Source organism: Scyliorhinus canicula, chromosome 4 (genome assembly GCF_902713615.1).
Source record: "Scyliorhinus canicula chromosome 4, sScyCan1.1, whole genome shotgun sequence".
Classification (NCBI taxonomy): Eukaryota; Metazoa; Chordata; class Chondrichthyes; order Carcharhiniformes; family Scyliorhinidae; genus Scyliorhinus; species Scyliorhinus canicula.
This window is the reverse complement of record NC_052149.1, coordinates 77,798,001-77,810,969: the sequence shown is the minus strand read 5'-3', so window position 1 is coordinate 77,810,969 and position 12,969 is coordinate 77,798,001. Positions and strand designations below refer to the sequence as shown.

General features: G+C 42.8%; 1 protein-coding gene and 1 non-coding gene across 16 annotated transcripts in view; both read left to right on the top strand.

Annotated features, from left to right (window-relative positions):
* Nucleotides 1-12,969, top strand: part of LOC119964697 (phosphodiesterase 4D interacting protein) — a 695,800-nt gene that overhangs the window by 518,997 nt on the left and 163,834 nt on the right. For all 15 annotated transcript variants that reach the window (XM_038794557.1, XM_038794548.1, XM_038794556.1 and 12 more), the window contains one exon: nt 4,783-5,218. In XM_038794557.1, coding sequence (XP_038650485.1) covers nt 4,783-5,218 — 436 coding nt within the window. The remainder of the gene's footprint in view (nt 1-4,782; nt 5,219-12,969) is intronic.
* LOC119965499 lies at nt 978-1,116 on the top strand. The gene has a single exon (XR_005460525.1). It is a non-coding gene; the product is annotated as a small nucleolar RNA SNORA49 (small nucleolar RNA).

Sequence of the window (12,969 nt, the reverse complement as noted above, 5' to 3'; positions counted from 1 at the left end):
TATCTTGAGGAGTCGCGAATGGTGCTGAACATTTGTGCAATCGTCAGTGAAAATCCTCAATCTGACCTTGTATGGCTGAAGATGGTTGGGCTTCGGACACTACCCCAAAGAATTCCTGCAGTATTGTCCTGGAACTGAGATGATTGACCTCCAACAGCAACATACCTTTGTGCCCCCCCCCCCCCCCCCCCCCCGGATTTCCATTGACTTCAATTTTGCAAGGGCTCATTGAAATCGGACTCAGTCAAATGCAATCTTGATGTCAAAGGCTCGCCTCGCCTCTGGAGTTTCTTTGTCCATGTTTGAATCAAGGCTGGATTGAAATCAGGAGCTGAATGGCCCAAACAGCATCAGTGAGCAGGTTATTGCTGAGTAACTGCTGCTTGATAGCACTGTCGTTAATCCTTTCCATCACTGCTAAGGATTGAGAATAGACTGATGGGGCGGGAATTGGCCAGGTTGGATTGTCCTGATTTTTCTGGACAGGCCGTAGCTGGGAATTTTCTATGTTGCAGGGTAATTGCTAGTGTTGTAACTGTACTGGGACAACTTGGCTAGGGCACAGCTTGTTCTGGAGCAGAAGTCTCCAGCACTATGCAGGAAATTTGTCAGGCCCATAGCCTGAGCAGTAAACAGTGTCTTCTGCAGTTTCTTGATGTTACATGGAGTGAATCAAATTGGCTGAAGACTGGCAACTGTAATGCTGGGGGTGCCAAGATGTATTATTCACTCTACTTGAAGATGGTTGCAAATGCTTCAATCTTGTCATTTGCACTGATGTGCTGGTCACCCCCACCGTTAAGATAGGGATATTTGTGGAACTCCTTCTCCAATAAGATGTTTGATTGACCACCACCATTTACAACTGGATGTGGCAGGACTACAGAACTGTTGGTTATGGAATTGCTTAGCTCTGTCTATAGCTCTGTCTATTTCATGCTTCTTCGGCTGTTTGGCATGCAATTAATCCTGTATTGTTCCCCCAACATTACTGCAGACACAGTAAAACTCGTATTGTGTACTGTCATTGTCCTGGGGGTAGATTAAAGCGCCTTTTTCCCTCCCCAGCAGGAATTAATATGATATTCTCTGAGGCCTATAGAATGGGCTGACAACAGTTTAATAATAATTTTTAAAATGTTTTTTTTAAAATGTAATTGTGTATTGTTACATCACTAGGTTGACATTTTTGAAATGCTTGGTGCTGCTCCTGGCATGCCCCACTACTCTTTTCATTGAACCACAATTGCACACAGCACGGTGGAAGGTATTCTAAATGTGAAGACGATACTTCACAAGGACTGTACGCTGGTCACTCCCACCAATATTGTCATGGACAGATGTGTGGTGATCCACCACTGTGTATATATATGTGTGTGCCTCTATTAGGGGATGTACAATAGTACCTGCTATTACAGGTTTGCTGGTAAGCCCCTGATGGCTAGCTCCGCCCACAGGGAGCAGTATAAATATTCATAAGCTCTCCTGAGCTGCCATTCTACAGCTGCAGTTGAGGGAATAACATCTCACGGTAATAAAGCATCTTTTGTACCGTTGCGTGTTTCTGTGTGCAATTGTTAGCACATCAAGATGGATCTGCAACATGTAGATCGGTGAGATTGAGGTCAAATAGGTTTTTCCGTCTTGTTGGTCCCTCACCACCTCCCGCAGGCCCAGTCTAGCAGTTATGTCTTTAAGGACTTTCCAATCCCACCCACCATGGGACGAGAAATTCTCACCCAAAGTCAACAGACCTTTGGCTAGTCTGTCAAATTTTTCATTCCCCCCCCCCAATGATAATTCTGACCGTGGGCGAAACTGGAAAACACCAGCCATTGACTGTAAGGTATGACTCTATGACTATGTCAGGTTGTTGCTTGACTACTCTGTGGGACAGCTCTCCCAATTTTGGCACAATCCCCAAAATCCTAGTAAGGAGGACTTGCAGGGTCAACAGGCTGAGTTTGCCATTGTTTCTGGAGCCTAGGTCGATGTTGGTTGGTTTGTCCATTTTCATTCCTTTTTGTAGACTTTATAATGGTTTGATATAACTGAATAGCTTGCTTGACCATTTCAGAGGGCTCTTAGGAGTCAACCACATTACTGTGGTCTGAAGCCATGTGTAGGCCAGTCCAGGAAAGGCAGATTTCCTTCCTGACGGGAATTAGTAAATCAGATGGGTTTTTATAACAATGGTTTCATGGTCACCATTAGATTAATTTTTAAATTACAGTTTTATTAGACAGAATTAAATTCCGCCAGCTGCCATGTGGGATTTGAACTCATGCCCCAGAAGCATTAGCCTGGGCCTCTGGATGGTGAGTCCAGTGACCTTACCATTACTTCACCACATTCCCGTATTTGCATTTTTAGGGTGTTTTTCCCATCCTCGGATGTTCCCATTACTTTTGAGGTACAGTCACTAATGATATGTAGAATAAAATGGCAACCAAATTATACATAGCAAAGTTCTACCAACAGTAAATGCAAGAATGATCTGCTGATCTGTTTGTGTGGATTGAGGGAGGACAGTTAAACAGGAGAACTGCCTGCTTTCCCTGAAACAAACGGGGCCTGTGTTTAACATACCAGTCCAAACTTCCACTTTTGTAATATTGCACTGAAATATTAGCCTGGATTATGTGCCTTCCACTATCATCTTGCACTGGCAGGAACAAAAGAACAGGAGGAGGACATTTACCCTCTCGAGCTTGCGTTGTCAGTCATTTAGGCCATTGCTGATCAGTACTTTGCATCCAATTACCCACCTTTGTGATATACCCTTGAAACTTTTAATTAACAAAAATCTATCAATCATCTTTGAAATTTCAGTTTGTGCCCCGTAGTCTTTGGTGGGGAGAGACCCAAATTTCCACTAGCTACTCTTTGTGTGAAAAGTGTTTCCTGATTTTGCCCCATATCACCTTGCTCTAATTCCACTTTGCTTTTGACTATTGCACGAGAGGAAATATCTAGCCTGCTGAATTCATTCATTATTTTAAGCACACTGATTAAATCACCTCCTAATTGCAAAGGAATACAAATCAGATTTGTCCAATCAGTCTGCATAATTTAACCCTTTAAACCCTGGTGTCATGCTCAGCATACTCTCCCTGAGGTTTGATCCTCAAAACCGATCCAAATACTCCAAATGGGCTCTGACCAAGTTTCCTTATAGTTTGTGAAAGAAAATCTGGCTCTTTAACTGCTGGTCTGTTTTTGTGGCAGCTGAGAAATTTGTAAAATTTGTAAAACATTTTGAAATCTAGCCTCTTGAGCCTGGAGGAAATCATACATGGGTAGAATCATTGAGTTGAAATCGAACTGGAGATTTACCATTTGGCCTCCTGTTCTGATCCCACCAAATTCAATTTAAAATTGCAGGCACCAAAAACAGCTCCCTTAAGCTCATTGGCATTCTTAGATAGGCAGATTGGGTCCTGATACAGTTTAATGTTGGCTTGAGCAGGGAAGTAGCTTTCTTGAAAGGCTGAAGATAGCGGGAGGAGGATCAGCAGTGAGAGAAACCCCCTTCAGTCCAGGTAACTTTATTTTTTTTATTAATGTGGCCAGGATGAGCAGGGCTGCTCCCCTGGGTCTCACAAGGGAAATGTTAATATCCCATGCCCTGAATTTCCCCATTACCCTCCAACATCACCATCAACTGAAGAATCCCTACCTTCAGAGCTCCGAGACCCTTTATAAGGGGCAATTTAGCTTGGCCAATCCACCTACCCTGCACATCTTTGGTTTGGGGGGGCAGGGTGAGACCCATGCAGACACGGGGAGAATGTGCAAACTCCACGTGGACAGAGACCCGGAGAAAATTACACCCTTTATATAATACATACTAACTTTCTTATTGGAATCAGTTTTCATTCCTTACTGTTTATTGTAGGACCATGCCTCACTGTGGCTATGTTAATTGATAACCAGCTATTTGATTAAACTGAATTGGTCAATAAGAAGGAGATATGGGGGTGGGGTTTGATTTGTATCATTCTCACAGACAATGGGCCAGCTAATCAAATTATGTAAACTGGATTGGCAGTGGTCTACAACAAAAATAGAAAATGCTGTAAGTCAACAATTCATGCAGCATTTGTGGATCGAGAAACAAGGTTAATGTTTTACATTAGTGACCTTTCTACAGTGAGGTTTGGAGGCAAAGAGTTGACATGTGTCTCATTCACTCACGATGACAACAAACTGGCAGATGTTAGCCCATAACAGGGTCCAGAAAGTTGCACTTTTATAGTGTACTTAAAGTAGAGAAACATGCAAATGGGTTTCACAAATGAGAAATGGTTACTGAACAGGAGATAGGAAAACCGGTTGATATGGTGAATGAAGGCATTGTTAAACATGCAGGCTTTAGATGCAAAATTTTGAACGTGGGCCTGTCAATTGCCTGCAATACTAGAGCTTGTCCAGAGGGAATAGAGTTGTTTTGATATACCCCTACAGTGTTCCTGTCTGGATTGTAGATTGTGTGTGTATTATATATGTGCAGGTTAGGTGGATTGGCCATGATAAATTGCCCTTAGAGTCCAAAATTGCCCTTAGTGTTGGGTGGGTTACTGGGTTATGGGGATTGGGTGGAGGTGTTGACCTTGGGTAGGATGCTCTTTCCAAGAGCCGGTGCAGACTCGATGGGCTGAATGGCCTCCTTCTGCACTGTTAATTCTATGAAAAAAATATATATATATTGGTTTGCAAAGATAAGGCATATTAAGCATTTAGTGATGTATTTCATTTAAATTTGAATTATTTCTTTGACAGAAGTGCACTGCTTAATCTGAGTTTAGAGAGCGCCCAGAAGAAAAAGAGTGTGGCCGAGGACCTGACACTGCAGACCTGGTGGAAGAAAGGAAAGGAGAACCTCGGTGCATCGGGCCAGAGTGAAGAGATCAGAAAATTAACAGCGAAATTACAAAACTCCGAGATCATCATTAGTCTTTTGAAAGAGCAGCTGGAACTCAACTCTTCCCAGATTGGAGAAGGGCGTTTCAATCCAGAGCTCATTGTAAATATGGCCAAAGAAATTGAACGACTGAAATCAGAACTTGGCTTATCCCAGTCACAACACTCAAGCCGAATCGGGGTGCAAGTGCGTGACAGAGGGACTAAGCGGGCCAGACCCTATTCGCTAGACCTTGGAACTCTGTTGTCACAGGGCAGCGAGGAGACCCCTAGTGTGCGTGATGCTGTTCAGCAGGTTAGTTTGAATTCACAAGCGTAATTTCACAGGAACTGAACAAACGTGTAACCAAAATGGGCAGCAAGGTAGCATGGTGGTTAGCACAATTGCTTCACAGCTCCAGGGTCCCAGGTTCGATTCCCGGCTTGGTTCACTGTCTGTGCGAAGTTTGCACATTCTCCCCGTGTGTGCGTGGGTTTCCTCCGGGTGCTCCGGTTTCCTCCCACAGTCCAAAGATGCGCAGATTAGGTGGATTGGTCATGTTAAATTGCCCTTAGTGTCCAAAATTGCCCTTAGTGTTGGGTTGGGTTACTGGGTTATGGGGATAGGGTGGAGGTGTTGACCTTGGGTAGGGTGCTCTTTCCAAGAGCCGGTGCAGACTCGATGGGCCAAATGGCCTCCTTCTGCGCTGTAAATTATACGATCTATGATCTATAACACTTTATTGTTGTTAATTCACTGATGAGCTATTTATTTGGATATATATTTCTGGAAGCCATTGATTATTTTGATTACATGGTGTTTGCAGAATGATAGGATGGCTCACACTGAGAATAACAAATGTGAAAAACTTGAGCTTTATTTTTGGTCCAGTTTCCAAGGGTTGCTTAGGTGTCGGCACTAGTCAGGCCCTGTGTAATGGTGGTCAGGTCAGTTAGGATCACTTCCCTTCACAATTGCTGCTTTGTGTAATCAATTTGGTCACATGTTCACCAGTTCTATATATAGGTTTTACTTTTAGGATGACTAATGTGCACCCAAACCAAACTACATAGTGTTTTTGCCTGACCTAGAGTGCACTTACCCCATTTGCAGGTATACACCTCAGTTACTGAAGCTCAGTAAGAAGTCTTCCAACACCAGGTTAAAGTCCAACAGGTTTGTTTCAAACACTAGCTTTCGGAGCACTGCTCCTTCCTCAGGTGAATCTATTTAATTCACCTGAGGAAGGAGCAGTGCTCCGAAAGCTAGTGTTTGAAACAAACCTGTTGGACTTTAACCTGGTGTTGGAAGACTTCTTACTGTGCTCACCCCAGTCCCACGCCGGCATCTCCACATCACTGAAGCTCAGGGCAGAGATTGGCAAGAATTCCAGTTTAATAGATCCAAAGTCTGACCAGGATTAATTCTCAAGTTTATCCAGTGAAAACCACATCACACTTATTTCTGAGATCACTTAATCCAGCTAGACTATAACATCTCCTTTTACAGATTGTACACACTCAGATCAAAACTTTCATTTTCTCTCATCAACTTTTTTTTTGAAAGATATTACCCAGTTAAATTTCTTCCACTTTTTTCCACTGCTGTCCCGAAGGCGCTGATTCATTTTGGCCTGCAAGGGCAAATTCACTGAAACTGTGCCTTCTTCCCAAGTAGAACCTTGCTACAGAGAGCGCATGTTGTAGGTAGGACTGTAGTGTACGTTGAGTGTGATCTGTAGTTTTGTGGATACAGGCCACCTATTGGTACCTCGTTCTTCTTCATATCTGAGCTTCGACAGTAGTTCAAAGCATGTTAGTGACAATTTATGAGATTATGACAAAGGTAAACTACCTTGCCTCCTCCTTCTCGATCAGTCCACAACCTTTGACACAGTCAGCCACACCATCCTCCTCCAATTCCTCTCCACTTGTTTTTCAGCTCAGTGGGGCTGCAGTCATCTGGTTCATTTCTTAGCTATCCAATCATAATCGGAGGAAGATAGGAAGTGTGACACAAGACATGTATGACACAAATTTGACCATATTATACAAAAAGAAAAGCAAGAGAAGAGATTGCAACAACTACAGGGGCATCTCATTCCTTGGCGTCAGAGGGCAGGCCTGCACTCAGGTCATGCTTAAATGACTCCATCTCCTTGCTAATTAAATGTATCCAGAAGCACAGTATTGTTTCCTTGCCAACAGTACTACAGGGGACATGATCATCTCAAGGTGCCAGTTACAAGAGGCGTTTAGGGAACAGATTATAGCTCTTTACCTTACCTTTGTCGATCTCACTAAAACATTCTACACTGTCAGCAGGATGGGACGCTACAAGATTTGGGGGGAAATTGGCTGTCAGCCAAAGCTCCTCAGTCTCCTCCGCTCATTTCAGGACCACATGGCAGTTTGCTAGCACCTTGTCCAACAGTTTCATGGTGGAGAATGGAGCGGAGCAGGACTGTATCCTAGTCCCCACTTTGTTTGATATTTTCAGCTCCATGCTCCTGACCTTTGCCTTTCCTGCCGATCTGGAAGGAGTTTACCTGCACACTAGGTCAGACTGCAAGCTCTCCAGTCTATCCAGATTGAAAGCAAAGACAAAAATAGAGCACATCAGAAAACTCATCCTGTATGAATGATGACACGCTAGTCGCTCAACACAGAAACTCATGAGTTGTCCCTCCCATGCATGTAACTTGTTCTCCATAACTACTTGCAACAGGAAAACTATGGTTATGGGGCAAGGTGTCACATCTCCACCCTTAATCATTCTAAATAACATTCTGCTGGAAGTAGTTCGAAAATTCTGCTGCTTTGTTCCACTGTGACAGACAAACCATCTCTTGATGCAAAGCCCAATACACACATAGGGAAAACCAACTCACAAAACATGCATAATAACATCAAGTTGACTTTTAGGACCAAGATGCTGGTTTATGAGGTCACCTTGTTGTATGGCTGTGAAACATGGATGACTTACAGCCTTTGAACAAAAAAGAAGCTCAAAAACTTTCATCTTCAGTGCATACTGAGATTCTGGACATCTCAGCAAAGGACAAAATCACAAATGTGGTAATCCCCTCAAATCAACTCTCCCACGTATGTTAGCACTCATCAGGCAGAGACAATTTTGCTGACTTGGGCGTGTTCATAGGATGGAAAACAACACATACCCAAGGATTTTCTACATGGCAAGTTATCTGGAGCCTGATGACCGATAGGGTGTCTAAAAGCCCCACTTCAAGGATGGGTCTTATGAAGGCCATAAACATTGATTCTCCTGTGCGACATTAGCTGACGACAGAGAAAAAAGACAACATCTCCTGTCGGCCAGCTTACGCCACCATCACAATCAGTGGCTACAGCAGTTTGGAAACAGCCAACAACACCAAAAACAATGGCACCTGATAACCAATTCACATGCAGCACTTGTGGCAGAATCTGTTTCTCATGGATTGGTCTCTTCAACCATCATATAAAGTGTACTATTTGATGCTATCCCATCACCAACGGATTTGCTGCAGGTACGTCATCATAGGATCTGAATGACAAATGATAGCCAGAGAATTACCTGCAGCAAATTCTCTTCCTGCTCTCTCATGTTACTTTGACCTATCCTATCATCTCTCATTTACATCTTGCCCCTCAATGACATCATCTGAAAACACACATTTCTACATATGTTCGCTGACACACCCAGGTCTACCTCACCACCACCACCTCTCGGCTCTTCCATTGTTGCCAAATTATCAGATTGCTTTTCTGACATTGAGTACCTACCAGAGGAACAGAAATTTCCTCCAATTAAATATTAGGAATACAAAAGCCATGGTCTTCACTCTCTACTACAAATTCAATTTCCTAGCCATTAACTCATTTTTCTCCCTAGCAACCGTTTAAGGCTCAACAGAATGTTCATAAAGACAATGTCATATTTGACCCCAAGATGAGCATCCAACCACGTATCCACTCCATCACTAAAACCGATTCTCCCTCTGTGTACCCGAACAGGCGCCGGAATGTGCCGACTTGGAGTTTTTCACAGTAACTTCATTGCAGTGTTAATGTAAGCCGACTTGTGACAATAAAGTTTATTATTATTATTTCAACCTTCATAACATATCCCAATTCCACATCTGCATCATTGCATCTGCCACTGAAACCTTTACTTTGTTCCCTCTAGATTTGACCAATCTAACATGCTCCCAGCTAGCCTTCCACATTCTACCCAAAGATGTGAAATACTCCAAATTCTGCCTGTGTCCATATTTGCACCAATGATCCATCATCACTGTGCTCACTAGCTAACATTGGCTCCTGGTTAAGTGATGCCTTGATTTTGAAATTCTCATCCTTATTTTCAAATCCCTCCGTGGCCTTGCCCTTTCCTACCTCTGTAATCTCCTCCAACCCCACAATTTTCCTGTAATTCTGGCCTCTTGGGCATCCCTGATTTTAATTGCTTCGCTATCTGGGGCCTTGCCTTCAAATGCCTAAGTTCTGGAATATTCTCCCTACACTTCTCCACCTCACTACCTTGCTTTCATCCTTAAACGCATAGAATTTTGGTCATCTGCCAGAATATCTTCCTATGTGGCTTAGTATCATATTTTATTTTGTAATGCTTCTTTGAAACATGTTTTGGACATTTGATTATGTTAAATACTATATAAATACAAGTTCGTTTTGCTTTGGAGTGGGCATCATAGCAGTTATATCCTGCTCAGTACAAAGTGAGACAAGTAGAAAACTCTACAGGGTCGGTAGGTGGGATTGGAGAAAAAGACAAAGAGAACAGAATACTTTAAGAAGGTTAATGTTTCCTGATATCTATTTTCATTTGTGACTTGTATAGTTGCCACCTTTTGCAGAAATGAAACACTTCCTGTACAGAGCTCCATGATATATATCTAAATCCATACAAAGGAAACTGTAGAGCTGTGAGGCGTGAGTTGGCTGAGACAGATTGGGGAACTCCATTAAAAGGCATGGCAGGGGAATAGGCAATGGTTAATATTTAAGGAACAAATATATGCATTGCAACAATTATACATTCCTTTCTGGGGCAAAAATATAATAAGAAAAGTGGTCCAACCATGGCTTACAAAATAGATTAGGCAAATATTAGGATAACGATGGAACGGCGGTTAGCACTGCTGCCTCACAGCACCAGAGATCTGGGTTCAATCCCGGCCATGGTGACTGGTTGAAGTTTGCACATTCTCCCCATGTCTGTGTGGCTTTCCTCTGGGTGCTCCGGTTTTCTCCCACAGTCCAAATATGTACAGGTTAGGTGGATTGACCATGCTAAATTGCCTTTGTGTCCAGGGATGTGTGGGTTAGGTGGGGTTATGTGGTTGCAAGGGTAGGATCTGGTTAGGGTGCTCTTTCAGAGCATTAGTGCCGACTTAATGAGCTGAATGCCCTCCTTCTGCACTGTCGGCATTCTATGATTTTATGATTAGATCCAAAGAGGAGTCACATAAAGTTCCTCGGAAAAGTAGCAAAACTGAGGATTGGGAAAAGTTCAGTATTCAGCAAAGGAGGACCAAGAGATTGATTAAGAGGGGGGAAAAGAAAGCATAAGAGTAAACTTGCAAGTAATATAAATAAAGACTGTAAAAGCTTCTGTAAGTATATAAAAAGAAAAAGATTAATGAAGACAAATGTAGGTCTCTTATAGTCTGAAACAGGAGAATTTATAATAGAGAACAAGAAAATGGCAAAGCAATTAACAACTACTTTAGTTAGACATTCATGGAGGAAGACACAAATAACATCACAGCAATGCTAAGGAATCAAGGGTTTAGTGAAAAGGATGAATTGAAAGAAATTAATATTACTAGAAAAATAGTACTTGAGAAATTAATGGGACTGACCGAAAGCAGATACATCCTCAGGGCCTGGTATCGACATCCCAGCACACTGAAGGAGGTAACCATGGAAATAATGGATGTGTTGGTTGTCATCTTCCAAAATTCTGTAGATTCTGGAGCAGTCTTGGCAGCATGGAGGGTGGAAAATGTTATTTCAAAAAGGAGGGAGAAAACAGGGAATGACAGACCAGTTAGCTTAACAAGTGTAGTAGGGATAATGCTAGATACTATTCTAAAGAATGCAATATCAGGACACTTAAAAAATCTCAATGGGATTAAACAAAGTCAACATGGATTTATGAAAAGGAAATCATGTTTGACAAACCTCCTGGAGTTTTTGAGGATGTAACTAGTAGAATAGATATGGGTGAACCGGTATATGTGGTGTATTTGGGTTTTCAGAAAACTCTTGATAAAGTCCCACATAAGAGTGCACAATTAAAGCGCATGGGTTTGGAGGTAATATATTAGACCATAAGACCATAAGACATAGGAGTGGAAGTAAGGCCATTCGGCCCATCGAGTCCACTCCACCATTCAATCATGGTTGATTTCAACTCCATTTACCCGCTCTCTCCCCATAGCCCTTAATTCCTCTAGAAATCAAGAATTTATCAATTTCTGTCTTAAAGACACTCAATGTCCCGGCCTCCACCGCCCTCTGTGGCAATGAATTCCACAGACCTACCACTCTCTGGCTGAAGAAATTTCTCCTCATCTCTGTTCTAAAGTGACTCCCTTTTATTCTAAGGCTGTGCCCCCGCGTCCTAGTCTCCCCTGCTAATGGAAACAACTTCCCTACGTCCATCCTATCCAAGCCATTCATTATCTTGTACGTTTCTATTAGATCTCCCCTCAACCTCCTAAACTCCAATGAATATAATCCCACGATCCTCAGACGTTCATCGTATGTTAGGCCTACCATTCCTGGGATCATCCGTGTGAATCTCCGCTGGACCCGCTCCAGTGCCAGTATGTCCTTCCTGAGGTATGGGGCCCAAAATTGCTCACAGTATTCTAAATGGGGCCTAACTAGTGCTTTATAAAGCCTCAGAAGTACATCCCTGCTTTTATATCCCAAGCCTCTTGAGATAAATGACAACATTACATTTGCTTTCTTAATTACGGACTCAACCTGCAAGTTTACCTTTAGAGAATCCTGGACTAGGACTCCCAAGTCCCTTTGCACTTTAGCATTATGAATTTTGTCACCGTTTAGAAAATAGTCCATGCCTTTATTCTTTTTTCCAAAGTGCAAGACCTCGCACTTGCCCATGTTGAATTTCATCAGCCACTTCTTGGACCATTCTCCTAAACTGTCTAAATCTTTCTGCAGCCTCCCCACCTCCTCAATACTACCTGCCCCTCCACCTATCTTTGTATCATCGGCAAACTTGGCCAGAATGCCCCCAGTCCCGTCATCTAGATCGTTAATATATAAAGAGAACAGCTGTGGCCCCAACACTGAACCCTGCGGGACACCACTTGTCACCGGTTGCCATTCCGAAAAAGAACCTTTTATTCCAACTCTCTGCCTTCTGTCTGACAGCCAATCGTCAATCCATGTTAGTACCTTGCCTCGAATACCATGGGCCCTTATTTTACTCAGCAGTCTCCCGTGAGGCACCTTGTCAAAGGCCTTTTGGAAGTCAAGATAGATAACATCCATTGGCTCTCCTTGGTCTAACCTATTTGTTATCTCTTCAAAGAACTCTAACAGGTTTGTCAGGCACGACCTCCCCTTACTAAATCCATGCTGACTTGTCCTAATCCGACCCTGCACTTCCAAGAATTTAGAAATCTCATCCTTAACGATGGATTCTAGAATTTTGCCAACAACCGAGGTTAGGCTAATTGGCCTATAATTTTCCATCTTTTTTCTTGTTCCCTTCTTGAACAGGGGGGTTACAACAGCGATTTTCCAATCCTCTGGGACTTTCCCTGATTCCAGTGACTTTTGAAAGATCATAACTAACGCCTCCACTATTTCTTCAGCTATCTCCTTTAGAACTCTAGGATGTAGCCCATCTGGGCCCGGGGATTTATCAATTTTCAGACCTTTTAGTTTCTCTAGCACCTTCTCCTTTGTGATGGCAACCATATTCAACTCTGCCCCCTGACTTTCCTGAATTGTTGGGATATTACTCATGTCTTCTACTGTGAAGACTGACGCAAAGTACTTATT